Source organism: Ambystoma mexicanum, chromosome 4p, assembly GCF_040938575.1.
Source record: "Ambystoma mexicanum isolate Mex_15411 chromosome 4p, UKY_AmexF1_1, whole genome shotgun sequence".
Classification (NCBI taxonomy): Eukaryota; Metazoa; Chordata; class Amphibia; order Caudata; family Ambystomatidae; genus Ambystoma; species Ambystoma mexicanum.
The window spans coordinates 1,141,453,544-1,141,469,635 of NC_090927.1; the positions used below are offsets into that span (position 1 = coordinate 1,141,453,544).

At 44.5% G+C, this 16,092-nt stretch overlaps 1 protein-coding gene across 7 annotated transcripts in view; it reads right to left on the reverse strand.

The window, feature by feature from the left end:
* The window catches only part of UTRN (utrophin), a 2,010,688-nt gene that overhangs the window by 685,995 nt on the left and 1,308,601 nt on the right, over positions 1-16,092 (reverse strand). The window contains exon 1 of one of the 7 annotated variants that reach the window (XM_069606731.1): positions 10,022-10,551. The exons of the other annotated variants lie outside the window; for them this stretch is intronic. Within the exon in view, the coding sequence (XP_069462832.1) occupies positions 10,022-10,072 (51 nt within the window). The 5' untranslated portion in view covers positions 10,073-10,551. Of the gene's footprint in view, positions 1-10,021; positions 10,552-16,092 lie in introns of those variants that run through there. 7 annotated transcript variants of the gene reach the window in all.

Sequence of the window (16,092 nt, forward strand, 5' to 3'; positions counted from 1 at the left end):
GTGTCTCAGGTGGTCTGTGACTCTGGGAAAAGGGCAGTGCTTGATCATCGAGCTGAGCAGACAGAAAATGTGCCTCGGAAGAACCAAAATGCACCAACAGAACTATGTTCCTTGTCCTGTGAACTGTTAAAGGGCACAGACGCTCCGCCCCTCAGCTAACATGGCGTGGTCGGGGGCTTCAGCCGGGTCAGCCCAATGACATTACGCGCCTGACCAAGGGCAATGCAACTAGCTCTAGCCGCTACCGTCAAACCCACATGGTTGTCATTCATGCCTTCATGCAGCAGGAACTGCAGTTGGCTCTTACTAAACAGTGCCAGAACTTCAGTCATTGGACAAGGCAGGTGTTAAGACAGTCCGCTCCTACCATGTTTTTAATCATGTCTCCCATCAGCCCTAACCAGCATAGTCAAAGTTGAAGGATCATTGGAGTCGTAGTCCAAAACATCTGGAGAGATGCAGGTTATGGAGTCCTTCCTTATACAAAGAGAAATGCAATCTTGACCAGTTTCCAAGCAGCAATGATCACTTCTCTCCTACAAGCAGTTCATGTATTCTTTAAACGCTCTGAACGTTACTTATAAAATGTTTACTGACAGTTTATTCCGATTGGTCACGGGGATGCACAACGCTTAAAAGAGCATCAGAAAATGGCTGATGCACAACTGTGTGCCACGCTTCCCCTCTCCCCCCAACCCGGAATACAAAGGCATGGGCCACAAAGCAGAAAATAAGGTGCTGGGATAGGCCTGAGAGCAAAAAAGGGTGGGGGGGGGAACACAACAGCCTTGCAGGAGGAAGACAAGCTACAGCCTTCGATCAGCTTATTCATTATTTATTTGCTTGACCTTTTCGAATCAGAATATAAGTATTATACACTTGTGCCCTGATTTGGGCTTAGAAAGTGCTTAAATTGGGCATTCTGTAAATAGATTGCTTGCTTAGTCAATGCATAAGAAAGGCCTTTAATGTTCTCTGCAATCATGCAACAACACTGGGCAAATGGGCTTTAGCCACGCCCCTACGAAATTCTGCAGTGGTGCTGAAAAGATATACTCTGCTTCAGAGCGGTCATGTTTAGGACAAAATGCATGCGATGAATATTGCTCTGGGCTGCAAGCCAGCTCTTTACGGCACCTTAACAATGGCCTTGCAATCAGTAGCTCCATGATTATGCATGAATATTTATGCAATTGGTACTTTGATGGGACATTTCAAACTGAAAGACCCCACACAGTTCCAGTTACCCTTTACTCGCAAGACAAATAAAGCAAGTAAAACAAAGATCCTTTTTAAAGATGGGTTTAGACCCATGATGTTTACTAGCATTCATGCAAAAAAGCTTGATTTTGTGATAATGGTCAAATGTTCTTAATATCGTGCATAACAGCAAGCTTTAAGTGTGACAATCTATAAACCCAGGAGACTACACTATCCAATGTATTTCAGTGTGTGTCTTAGTGCTGAAAGCACAGTTCTATAAAACAGATTTTTCAGACTCACATTAATTTGCATTCTGGAACTTTTCGTTTTCCTTTCAGGATGTGAAAAATAAAGCTACAATGTTACTCCTGCGCTTCAAAGGTTTCTGTAAGGATTTACATAGTGCCAGGTTGCTTTAATATGATATGTTATTTGTGTATTTGTCAAGTAAAGAACGTATTATTGTACACCATGAAAGCCAAAACTTAAATATGTGATCCAAACAGAACTCAAAAGGTATGTAATGGCGTGACGAAATTGCAGATTGGGTTGAAATCCCAGCTATATTGTTCAACCACAGTGTGTGCTCCTGGGAAAATCATTTGATCTCAGATTTAACTGCAAAAATCTGGAGTCCATAGCAGTGAATAAATACACACTTAAAAAAAGGGTTTAGATTTCAAGATTTTAGAGATGAATTGGTGTCCCTCATGCTCTATTATTAGGGGCCACAAGGCCGTCATGTAGGACTGTGTTGTTGCACTGGTCTTCGTTCAGTTATATATCACTTGATTTGACAGGCAGATATATAGTCTCACTAGCCATTCAATGCACTAAAGATTCTAGTATAGTACACAGACTTCAGAAGAAGCAACATTAATTTCCATGTTCATAATTGCCATGTTTACCAATCACCAAAGTTGCTTTAGCTGCCCAGACTTCTTCCGAAAGGAGAACGACAAATTACTACGCCTTTTATTATTGACTTGTATAGAACACATGCCATTCTAACTTTTTCTTGCAGCTTCCAGATATGCAAGAAGGGGGTAGGGACCAATGTAGGAGCAGGACAAGAATGTAATGTTGATGTGTGCAGATCTGAAAAGACAGAGCTCTCTGTAGTGCATAATTCTACAATATTTTGAGAGTTGTCCAGAGCAGTATTTGATGTGAGCCCCATGTTGCCAATATGAATTCTTTGTGCGGTTGTCAGTGGTGTCTGTCAGAACGTTGTTTAATGACTCTGGAGAGTTGTGCTGGTGTATCTGTGGTGGGGTTGTGTAGTGTAGACATATTAGGGTAGGAGGTTGCATAATTTTGAGGTGGTTATTGCTATACACCAGTGCCAGGCTATTATGCAGGTCTATGCAAAAAGGACAAGCATACTCGTCCTTGGCACTTAAGGTGTTAACCAACAAGCTACTCAATAACTGGAGACCACATTTTTCAATTTGGAAACTTAACAGTATTTATTATTAACATTTATAAAGCACGCAGCAGCCCAGGGGCATCGTGGCGCTGTTACAGACAGCATAGAGACATGCAATTCAGTGGAGAGGCACTGTACATACTAAGTTGCAAACAGGGAGAAGGGGAGTGGTGAAGGGATGGTCAGGGTGGGCCACTATGTTAAAGAGTGTTTTGAGCTTTTTCCGGAAGGCTTGAGCGAGGTCTCGGCTCTGAGTGAGTTAGGTAAGGTTTTCCACAGTTTGGGTGCTAAGTGTGGGAAGCCGATTCCGCCTGCTTTGGCTCTTTTGATAGGAGGGATGCTCAGTTTATTGGCATGGCAGGTCCTTTTGGGGCGAGAGGAGGTTACTCTGGATACAGTTTCAGATAGGTAAGGAGGCGCAGAGAGGCTTAAACATTTGTGTGTTAGAGTGAGAGTCTTGAAGCTGATACACTCTTTTACGGGAAGCCAATGGGCATCCATCTAGCCTGCGTGATATGGTCTCTTTTGGGTATCATGAGGGCTGCTCTGAGCACATTAATTTGGACTATTTGGAGTCTATTTAGGTTTTTGGCCAATGTTCCCACTAGGAGAGCGTTACAATTGTCTAATTTAGCTGCAATGGTGGCTCTTGCCATTAGGGGTGTACCGAACTTCAGCTTCGAGTAAGTATTCGGCCGAATTCCAGCTGAAAAAAAGATATTCGGCTCCGGCCGAATAGTTTCTTGCGATTCCGCTATTGCCGAATACTTTGACACACTCATTTGAATACAATGCAACATGAACTCAGAAAGGCAAATATAGACTTCAGTTTGCAAAACTGAATAGAATTAGGCCAGACAAATTGTCATCACACAGCTGAGAAATATTTGATATTGTAATCTGCTCTTTAGGGCATGTTTTGTTACAGATTCTTGGACATAAAAGGTGCTTATCTTTTATACTTAGCTTGCAACAATACAGGAACATCTTTTCTTTTGTTGAATGTTTATATGCAATGTGCACATTTTTCAGTTGGAAAAAACAAACTGAAAGAAATGCGCATAGATACCTTCAGTTCCTGTCATGTCACTTCCCATTGTGTACATAATAGTCCCCCCCCTTTTCTTTTTTTTTAAGGACTTGAGTCCTGAGTTTAACATTATCTATTAATTTATCAGGAAATTATAAGTTGCATATGTTTGTGTATTGACGAGAAAGAGTGGCTAGGATAAGTGAAAAGTGAGCAGCATTTGTTTGTGTGGGGTGAATAGTTGTGAGATGGAGTTCACGCATTTCAGATTTCCTCTCGACTTGTGTTCTGCATGAGCCAACCTGAACCATTTTATACATTTCTATGTGAGCTGCAAAGAAGTTTCGAAACTCGAGAAATAAAAGTATAGAAGGCATTTAAAATGGTGCTTTATTTGTTTTTTTTTAATAAGTGAGTTTTTTGAAGTTTGGAACATGATTTACTAAATAAAGTAACTATTCGCCTTCATATTCGGCTTCGGCCGAATAGTTGTCAAACTATTCGGTATTCTGCCGAATACTAAATATGCTATTCGGTACAGCCCTACTTGCGATAGCCAATTTTGGTTGGAGAGGAAAGGTTTGACTATGTTTATGAGCTTGGTGGTGTGGGCGGATGCAGAGATGATGGTACCGACATGGTGGGTCATAGATAACGTAGCATCTAGGAAGATCCCTAGTGTTTTGACTGCTGGTGATACTGGGATGATGAGTTATCGATGGAGAAATTGCGGTTTTGTTGGCTATGTTTACCTAGTGTCTCTTTAGGACCCCAGATGATAATCTCGGTTTTATCGCCCTTGAGACACAGCCCATTTTCTGCCATCCATGCCTGGATTTGGAGGAGAGCTGTGGTGTCCTGGTCGTAGGTGCCAGTGAGTGGGAGGAGGACCGGAGTATCATCGGCATAGTTGGTACAAGCTATGCCGAGGGAGTCCAACCCGTCAAAGAGCGGTTTTGTGAACAGGTTGTACAGGGTGGGGGCTGTGCAGGATCCTTGGGGAACTCCGCACTGGATGGTGGAGGGGGCTGCGTTTGCCCGGTCTGAGAAGACCTTCATGGCTCTGCCTTCCAGGAAGGAGGTGATCCATGAGGAGACTGTTGGTGAAATGGGCAGCAATGGTGAGGTGGGTTTTGTGATCCACCAGGTTGAAAGCGGCCGAGAGATCCAGGAGTAGGAGCAGGGCCGGTTTACCTTTGTCCATGATGGTGGTTATTTGATTTTTAAGGTCCAGGAGGGCGTGTTCTGTGCCGTGGCCTTTACAAAACCCTAATTGCCCTTTGCCGAGGATGATGTTAGTTTCTAGGTAGTGTTAGATCTGGTTGTGGGCTGCTTTGTCAAGGATTATGAGAAATGGGACAGTGGTAATGGGGCTGTAGTTGTTGGGGGAGGAGGGATCTAGGGACTTTTTTACAGAAGAGGGCCAACCCATGCTTCTTTGAGGCTGGATGGGACAGTGCATGATTTGAAGTCGGCACACTCTTTGATGATGTTGGGGGGACAACTGTCTGCTTTGCAAGTCGATGGTCTGAGCTGTTGGAGGAGTGCAAGAACTTCAGGTTCTGTGACCTCACAAAATGACAGGAGAGGGTGGGGTGAGTTTGGGAAGGAGAGCTAGGCGTGGGGGTGTGGTCAGTCTTGGGTAAGGCTTTGAATTGAGCTTGTATTTTCTCTTGAAGTAGTTTGATTTTATTAAGCATAGCAGCCTGAATGCTGGCCCACCATACTTCATCCTTAATGATTTCGTCGGGACTGGGGTGATGAGGTCTAACGATTGAGAACATTTCCTTAGATTGTGAGTTTGCCTTGAAGATCCTATGGTTGAGGGATTTGGACTTGGCTTTGTAAATGGCATCTTTATATTGGGCGGAAAGTTTTTTTAAATTCTTCCTTTGTGGAAGCACTGTGCATAGATTGCCAGTTAGATAGGACGTTACGTTTGTGTGTACGTAGGGCAAGGAGTTCATCCGTGTACCAGGAGTTGGTGTGCATGGACTTTTCTTCTTTTTCGGATTCCATTGGGGCTATGGTGTTGATCGCTCTGGTGAAGGTGTTGGTGTAGATGTCTGCAAGAGTGTTAAGGTCATTCGAGAATGGGGGCTTCAGTTCAGCAACTTCCAAGAGGGGAAAAAGATTGTCTTTCTTAAGTTTTTTCGAGCTTCTGACCTGTGCAGTGGGGGCATAGGTGAGAGCTTTAGTGATGGGCGAAGTGGGAATGGTGGGTTGCACGTGTTTGTTTAGAGCCATGGAAAACATTATTTTTCTAGCTTTTACGTCATGTCATACTATATTATGTGATGTTAGCCTAAGTGATGCAACATTAGGTGACACTACTCTATGGCACAAATTACTGGCCCACAGTTTCTAGTTAGCTTCGCAGGACTGCGCTTCTGAGAGCCAATGCCACCTCAAAGAAACTACTTTAACACGTATCTGTCTTACACGGGATCATGGTAAAATGCAGCTGGATATACACAGTGAACGAGTAAGTGACCAGGCCAACCACGCACCACCGTGCTGGCATGTGCCATTCAAAATCTATCTTGCTTCTGTGCAATGTAATTGGCAGAACGTGCTTCAATTCACACCATTTTTTACTAATCGGACACTAGTTCCCACAGCCCCATGCAAGTAAGGTTGCCCCACCCACACAAGTCTACACAAGTCTTTGAAGGCAGACCTCCCGCTTCCATAGACTTATTTACAACAAGGCCGACTAGGCCCAGGCCTCGGAGGGCAGATTGCCAGAGGAGGGGCATTTTATTGCAGTTTATTTTTAATGTACTTGTCATTTTTTAAATATAAAGCCAATTTTGTTTCTCTGAGTCTGGCTGATCCACAACACTGCAAGTAATTTTGAGCAGTTAGCAGTCATTGCACTCTGAGCACTAAAGTCTTTGATGGCCAAAGTTGTATATATACTTGATATTTGCAAAAGCATTATTGTTAGGGTGACTTTTGTGTTATATATAAATATTTTAAAAGGTAACCTTGTACTAAACCGAGCGTGCTTTAGGTAGTTAGTGATTCAGTGATACAACTCTCAGACACGACAGATATAAAGATCTTTGATCATTCTTATCTTCCCAAAATGCATTTAATATGCAAAGCAGCCAAAACCTCATTAGTTTTATTGGTGCCACTCCACATTATCTTTGGAGTTCTTTTTAATCAATACACACATACACTGTGTTAAGCAATCACTTTTATATTCAAATGCACAGCATGCATTTTTTAAACCGTTGAAAAAATTAGGGTTTTCGCTTCAGAAAAGTAAAGGTTCAAAATGATGCATCATTTTACAATATTAAACGCGTGCCTATGCGTAACTCAACAGAGTTCCCACAGGTGGCACTAAAATGATGTTCAGAAGCCGGAACTAATTTCCCTCCCCGGCCTGACATTTCAGCTGTCTGTGACCACCCAAAAATGTGCAAGCATGAAATAGATCATAGAGATATTAAAATGTCGAAAAGTAAATCTGAATGCTCAAGTGTAACAAGAAACCAGTGAAAGGATACCAAAAGCCATAGAAAGTTGAGAACAAAAACGGTGTGCCAAAGGTACACACTGTTTCACACCTGTAAAGATATCCATTCAGCCATCTTTAAAGAAGCTGCTCAGTGCGAAGCGGGAAATGGCATCCCTGCTGGGTTCATCATGCGTCTCTGATGACATTCTGCTGCACGCTCAGTACTACCAGGAGAACCAACTGTAAAGTATGTTCCACAATGCATAACTGTGATGCTCTGAGTGATCTTTACATTAACTATGTTTTAAATACAAGGTAGGACTTTTACTGTGAAACTGTACTTCAAACTACAGAAGGACATCTATATCTATACCCACACATTTCAAAATGTTCCTATGTATTGTACAGCACAACCAACTCTACGGAGGTAAACATTTCAAATTACATTAAAAGCAAGCTCGCAAAACACATTGCCTAAACCACTCCCACAAAGGTGATATTGTGCTGGAACGCTGGATGCATTGCTCAGTTTTACTCTCGGAGTGTTGGGAATGTTCAACAATTGCACAAACGGAAATGATGTAAACAGTATGTGCCACTTAATTTGTTATAAAAAAAAAGTGCCTACACTGTGCAGCTATAAGGAATGGTGTTGCTTCTCACATGAATGTTCAGGGTTGCCCATTGTTCCACCGTAAGAATGCATGGCCAAGGATTCCCAGAACCTTCTCCAACTCTCTTTACACTACTGAGGTGTTTCTGCCCAGGCAGAGTTTACAAATGTCACTTGTGATTTAGCCATATTTTAATGGCGTTCCAGCCCAAGGGCCCGGAGGTACATTAGCTGCAGCAAGTAACATACCTTATTTCCATTTTACCCTCTGCTAACACCAGAGCTGTAACCATGAGAAGGGGGTTGAGTTCTTTTTATAAAATGTGCCTGTACCACTTGCATACATTTCATGTGTAAACTTTACCATTTGACAAGACGGGGTGCAGAAATGATGTTATGTTGCATTAGTATTGCAGACCAGTCTAGGTGCTTCTCGGAGTGACAGCAGGCAATTGTTAGAGAAACCAGATATTGGCATTGAAACCAAAATCCCTCATTCCAACCCCCTTTCACTTGTGTTGAGTCGGGAGACAGCTTATGCTCTTATCGCTTCCTATAAAAGATTGTCTACTTTTGGTTAAGTCCTAAAACAATTAGCCGTGACAATTTACCTCTAGTGCACTCGGCTGTAAAACACACTGCCTTCCCCAAATCTTGGGCAGTAGGGATCTGAAAACACTCTTTCAACTAACATAACATAGAAGAAGACAGTCATGAATGAATAGAGAGGAAGCAATAACTTTCTAATCCCTGCAACCTTGAGAAAGTTCTTATGTTCTGGAGCCAAAATGGGGGGGAAATGGGGGTGAATGGGCATTGTTTGGACAAAGCGGACAGAGTTTGTTGGAGGGGTGGAATCTGGTGACGGTGCACAGTCTGGCAGAGGTGGAGTAAAGTTTTGGGGGGTGCATGCACTTATTTGGGCCTAGGGCAGCAGAAAGCCTAAATACGCAACTGCTAGCATACCTGCCTACATTTCAAAATGAAAAACCTGGAGATCTACGTCACCGGAATACCCCACCACATGCTCAGTCAGTTGTGTGCAGTACTGCGGTTTGTCAGCACTGAGTATTTGCTCAGCAATGTATTGGCACAGAGTGATATCAGAACCTTTGTGATCTGCAATGATATTGTGCAACCTGCTGCTCAGTGGCGCGAGCCTGCACTGCTCTTGAAAAGTACGAACATAGGCTGGGAGAGGTCAGCACCTACGGCTGTGTTTTAAAAGTGTTCTGCAAAACTGCGAGAGTACACACATTTGAAAATGATCAGGGCATTATGAGGAGGTGCGGTACCATGCTTGAGCTGGAGGACAAAACTATGCTGAGTATAGAGGCAAGGGACTGCCACCAGATCTGTAATGCAGGTCCCCACGATACATGGCGGATCCCATAGCTCATCTGTGCGCCCTGTACACTAGCAAATTCTGATGGCCTAATAACCCGCCAATCATATAGATGCTCGGATGGACAGCCAGAAAACCCAGACACTCCATGCGCTTCCCCGAAGACTATCTTAAAAACCCAGAGTCTCTGGGCTAAACCCAAAGGTTAGGCAGGTATGCCGGGGACGAGCATAAAAACCCAGTCTCTCTGGGCTAAAGCTGAAGGTTAGGCAGGTATGCCGGGGACGAGCATAAAAACCCAGATTCTCTGGGCTAAAGCCAGAGGTTAGGCAGGTATGCTGGGGACGAGCATAAAAACCCAGAGTCACTGGACTAAAGCTGAAGGTTAGGCAGGTTTGCCAGATACCAGCATAAAAACCCAGATTCTCTGGGCTAAACCCAGAAGTTAGGCAGGTATGCCCGTTACCCTGAAACTTCGGTCTTGTTGCGCCCCGTTACTCTATCACCACTACCCAAACACCCACAGTACCAACATTGAGAAAAGCGCGTGAGAAGTCCGAGGGTTGGTCATCATATAAACAACGTTTCTACCATTAGTCCGACTTCCAAACCCTTGCAGAGAGCAGCGAAGAAAAGACAAATGGGTATGAGGGAGAGGGCTTTAAACAAAAAAACTTTAATGTTAAACGATTTGTTTAGGAAATGACCATAAAAAAAAGACCCTCGATTGTTCAAGGCATTTTCGTTTTCGTACCAGTTATAGGAGAAACTGTCCTTAAGTAACACTTACTAGGGAAGTCAGCACTGCAAATAACGGGCCCCAACACCCGCAACGCACTTCAACCCCCATCCAAGGTATGGAAGGAAGAGTGAACAGCACCTGGGCGCCGTTCTCAGCACAAGGTGTTAAGCCACCCTGACCAACTCACCTTTTCAAATTTCCTCAACAACTCCTGCAGGCTGAAGTTCATGCCAATCATCGTGCAACATCCATGGAAGCCTACATCTTTCTGGTAAGAGTCCGCCAGCCAAAGCCCCAAACCTTCCGGCAAAGCCCCGCGCCCCCAGTCATGCGGGCCCCTTTAAAGCCGTTGACATGTGGCGGGCTAGCAAGCCCCGCGTGCGGCACTCCATCCTCAGCTTTAGGGGTGCCGGGGGCAGCATGGAAGAGCCCCCCCTCTGCCCACTGGCCGCATGCAGGCTCGGGGTGCGCGAGCCTTGGATCAGACGTGCGCTCGTGGGGCACGGTCCATGCTTCTCCGGGGGGCTCCGTGGGCCTCACGCTCGGCGGGCACGGTTCCTTCTGCTCACCTCACTAATGACCTGCAGGCCCAAGACTTCTCTCCCGGGCCCCCGGCCCAGCGTTTGGTCTCAATTACACACAGGAAGAAAATACTGGGTCCCAGCGGCTGGCAGGGGATGTGGAGCGAAGCACGCTTTCCAGGAGAGTCCCGTTTACAACAATGTTGTCACAAAGAGGCCTCTGATAAAAAAAAACACAGTCGGGACAAGATGACGTTTTTCTAAATCTTGTCGGCAAAAAAATGAAGGTTGGCAGGCCAAAACTGAGAGGTGACTCCAACCCCTGCTTCCCTCACCACCATCCCCCTCCCAATTCGAGTTGCTATGGCAATGGCCAAGCCCGTTTCAGACCACTTCCCTCCGTCTGTCCTGCCCGAGGGATGCCCTGGTGACAGCACACGAGAAACTGCTCAACGTCACCCGCGAACGCTGCCCGGTGCAGCTCAGTGCCGCCACCCTGACAGGCCCACATGGCCATCGCTCTAGCACGTGTTTATTATTATAATCACCAGCCCACACGCTCAGCCCTCCCCCACAACCACGCTCTGAAACCAAACAGTCCCACTTCCTGACGCCTCACTCGCCGCACAACTTTAGTACATTTTGTTTAAAAAAAAAAAAAGGTACCCGGCTGGGCTGGGCATTTTACACAGCATACGAGGTGGTGGCCTAGTGGCTGAAAGGTGGCGGAGGGTGGGAGTGCAATATTATAGAGCTGGGTGACTGGCGAATGTCTCGCTTAATGATGCAGCGGTCTACCTGCCAACAGGATCGGGCTGGCCTATGGCCAAAACTAAAACACAAAATGCTTGTGTGGGCCAGGTTTTTTGGGTCAAAGTGGGCCACTTTTTGGGCTAATGTGAGCCAGTTTGATGAGTTACTTCACTATGCGGCTGGTAGTTTTGACAAGTGATCCTCAATAAATATTCTTTAAAATGACAATTTGCATTACATTTTATACCCAAAAACTTTTGGTACTATTCAAACAGTGTCACAAAAGGAATGAATTCCCATTTTCAACTGTGGCCCATTTTCCCATTGGTTCCCCTGACAATTTTAAGGGCCAGGTTTTACTACATTAGAAGTTTACACAAAAAAAAAAAATCTTAAAATTGAATCTTAAAATTGATTAATATGAGCGCCTGAAGACTGTCCCTGAGCGGTAGCGTACGCAGTATAAATCAACATAACACGTCCTTGTCCCTGCCTGCGGGTAACGCCGCTGCTTGCTGTGCTACTGCACATGTCAGACCAGTGTGACGTAGTTATGCGAATCACGCCCCTATGCTGGGTACGGTGCACGATTCTGCTCCCCGTCCTAAAACATCGATTTTCGCACAAGCCCTAGAGTCCCTTTCTCCAACTTCTAAAAATACAATTCGAGCATTTAACAAGAACGCGTTCCAGATGTTTTGTGAATACTTGTGACGCTGCAACAAACTGCACTCCTGCGAGAAGGGAAACCTTCAATGATAACTCGGAGACACTCAGGTTGCCATCCATCCCAAAGCTGGTGCCTTAACAGACCAAGCTATCCCGCCTGATTGACATTTGTAGAACTGCACTGTGAATGTAGTGTAGCGTTATGCTTCTGTGGTTACTTGTGCGTACGCCACTACTCGCCATAGACATCCGTGCAGTATGTGACTAGATGAAAGGTTCGTGTGCCTCTCGCTGAAGCAACTACAGCTACATTTGCATCGCCCCCTGCTAGGGCTGGTTGTAGATGCTTATGGGACCATTTAAATGTACGTTTGTTGGGTGGAAGGGGGCACCCCTGTTTGCATATTAATAGTATCACTTAATCTGTGTAGTCATAGGTGCCATCACAGATGGCTCAAAGAATACTCCAACTCACAGAGAGAGCTCATTGTTTTTAGGGAACTCTTCTTTCAGGCCGTAGGGCCGTCACACTAGTCTAAAAGTACCCGTCTGAACCTAACCCAGGCGCCCCTACTCCCAAGGTTGGCGTGTACTGCAGGTTTATCACTTTGCTAGATCGGGTACCCTGGAGGCCAATGCCTTATCTGTCTAAACTCGCCCAGGGACTTCCCGAGATTGACACTTCAGTATTAATGCTGTTGGATGAGCAAAACGAATAATTGGGAGAGGGGGCTTTCAGACACGATGCCTGACTGTCTTCTTCCTATCACGCGCACGTAATCCCCTGGCTATGCTCCAACTCCCACCTACCCTCCTGCTCGCTGGATCTTCCTCATCTGTCCCTCCAAGGTCTCCCACCCCTACCACTGCCACTGCCTCTACCCTCCAATGTTACCAGTCCCTACTCTGCAGCCATTTATTTATTTCATAGCATATGCCCATCATAGCGCAGGAATATATGCAACCACATATACTCTTCTAAGAAAAACACTCACCTAAAAGGAATATAGAGACGGATTCCTGAAGCGCCAAGTGTCTGAGCATTGATCTTGAGCTAGGATTAATGCTTCTTATTTGATGAAAGCACTGCTAGTCCGATTCATTGAAATACACAAATCAGACAGGAAACCCTAATCTCTACACATTATTCAATATGCAGACAAAGAGCTAACCACAGTGATCCTGACTCTGACCTAGCTACACTTAAACACAAGTGTAGGGACGGCTGAGAGGAAATGGAGGGCTTCTTGTTCATCCTTTGGCAAACTGGCCTGTTGCCTGCTCCAAAGGCAATACAGACTCTCTGTGCACACTAAGAAGAGAGGCCACATCTAAGCCTGTGTCTCTGCAGCATCCAACGACTCGCAAACCCTGCTGCAGTCTCTACCCCGCCTGTCACCTCGCCATTTGCACAGCCCTTGCCTCTCACTTCATCTCAAAAACCCAGGACATCCTGTCCACCCTCTCCTCCCCTCCCCTCCTCCTCCTCCTGCTCCTCCTCCTCTCCTCCCACCTTCTGTGAACTCTGCCCTTCCCCTTAGCCACCCCCCACCCTCTTTCTCCTCCTTTCCTCTTTTCCCCTGACAAGGTCGCTAGACAAGTCCAATCTATGAAAGTCTCGTCAAAACAGGTTCATCCCTTTTCTTCTAAAACCATAAAGGACCACATTGACACCCGCTCCTGCCCTGAGTGATTTCTGCAACCTCTCCTTTGCCTCAGGAGCCTTCCCCTCCCCTCTGAAGCATTCTCTTGTGCATCCTCTTCTCAACAGCTGATCTTTCTTGCCCAGACACCCCATCCTCCCCAATCAGCCTGCACCAAGTACCAGAAAGGGACATGCTGGAATGGGCACGTTACAAAAAAGTAATCTATTGTCATGTGAAACACAGGTGGGCACTCATCTGGTATACAGCAAGACTTTTTTTTTTAGAAATCAAAGTCTAAACAAATAAAGGTTTCGGGGAAAGCAGAAAAGGAGCTTGAAAAAAGAGCCTCTTTTCTATTTCCACAGATGTCGGTGCAGGACAGCAGAGATCTAAACAAGGCAGAGACAGAGTAAAAGGTCTATGCTGGTGAGATTTGGGGAGTGTTGTAATAGCAGACTGGTGGGAGTAAGCTGTACACAGCTGTGGGGGGGCTAGGGATACGCATGGGGGGAGGGTGTGTGTGCGTGTGTGTGTGTGTGCTTGTTTTAAGGAGCATGAAATACCAGCTTTGATCAGTACACCAAGCCTGTGTTTTGCTTGGCGCAGCAGCAGGATGGATGTAGTATTGTCAGAGCAATTTACAGTACACCAATTAAGCAAACTATACATTTGATGAACTCTTTGTAAATAGGGTCTGTTTAATAACTAATAACTGAGATAGCATCATATTGGGAGTAGCGTCCCATTCCACCAGTCATATCAGGTCTGAGCCTCTCCCCTTTCTTTGCTACTCAGACTAAGGTATTTTATTCTGCTCTCAGATCAGAGTTTTTTTCTTAATTTGCCTTGCTATGAATGTATTTGCGTTTCATAGGTCTTTGTTTCACTGGCCTTTTTTTGATTAATTTTGGACTTCACTTATGCACCACTTCTTTAAGTTAACTTTTTAATGACCTATCCTGTGGTGATGGGTTGGTGTTATGCACATTGTCATCATCAAACTGGTGATACCGTCTGCCGTTCTTTACTATTTTCTATGCTCTCAGTTCAAGGTGAGCACAGCTCATTGGGAGGAAGTGGTTCTAGTTGAGATTGTGCGGCTGTTGGTGGAGTGGCATTGCATGGTCGAATACTCAAGGCATAAAATAAGCATAGTTGCATAGCAGTTTGCTATGCAATTCTGTAGATTTGCCAATTAGATTGACCCTTGTGTATTTCATACATTTCTGTATTTTTTCATGTATTAATTCCATACATTTCCAATGTTTTTCATGTATTAATTCCATACATTCCCATTATGCACTTAGCATTTCATTATGCACATAATTTCCATTGTGCACTTAGCATTCCATTGTGCACTTTTATCATATGCTTATGCATATGATAAAAGTGCACAATGGAATGCTAAGTGCACAATGGAAATATGAAATCAATACATGAAATATACACCTATGCAAAATATAAGAATACATATATCAATTTGTTGGATTACTGACTGGTACTGATTTTTTGGGATCGCACATCACACAAGTCCTAATTTAAGAAAAATTCAGGTTTTGTTATTGTTTCAGCCACAATAGAGACACTTGGAGTGCTGATCCAAATACCTAATTATAATACTAGCACCAGAGATTCACCACAAGAGAGGATAAAAAGCCGACAAGGGCTGAAAATTAACAAAAAAAGAAAGACGAGAATGTGTTAACTATTTTTTAAAAGGCTGTCCTGCAATTCCATAACTAAAAATATAAGTTGATACAGCATTATTACAGTATTGCTACTGTAAACACTCATTTTGTTGGGGAAGGTGCATCATATTGATGAGTGAACACTTTTGAAAATGTGCATGATCACAGAGCCAAATGCCTTTGATGGCAAACCTAGTTCTGTGACCTGCTGGTTGCACAATCTGTGCAACAGGTGCTCAACGCATGAGCTGATCCCAAACTCTTTGACATTCTATCTGATTGCCCTGTTACTTCATACAGCGACCCTGAAAGAAAGATGGCCGCAAACTACATAGGTTCCCCTACTTTACCCAGTTTTCTGCCTGCTACACCATCCACTCTACTTAGTCTTACTTTCTTTCCTCTAACACAATGAATATACAAAGCTAACTAGATGTTTACGCAAAGTAGTGATTAACAGTTCTATTCAAGTCTGTACATCTAGATATCTACTGCAATACCATGCACTGTAGTCAGCCCCCAGGGCTCGCTTTGCTCTCAGATTAGGATTGTATTATATATCACCAACTCCGGACTCTGTAAGTAGCCGCCCGTATTTCATCGCGCTCGTGTCGGGCGTTTTCCGTTTAATCCATGAGATGCCCGTGGAAGGTGCGAACAAATGTACAGCACGTGGACTGGTCAGCCAAGCTATGCCATAATTTGAGGCATACTCGGTTTTAAATCTCAAGGGAAGGAAATTTAGGGTTCCTTCCCAGACTGTTCCAGTCCCATGACACCAACGGCAAGGTGGTAACGTACTACTCCATCTTGCCGTTTTTTATTTTCTCATAAACTGGTTTTCGAGTCATGAAATATACCAGTGTTTGAGGAAGCTTAGACTGTCCTGATGAATGTGGCTTTATCAAAGTTAGGCTACTGAAACCGGTCGACAGTGTTTGTTACATCTAAGAAGGCACCAATCTGCCTATTTTTTAGCTT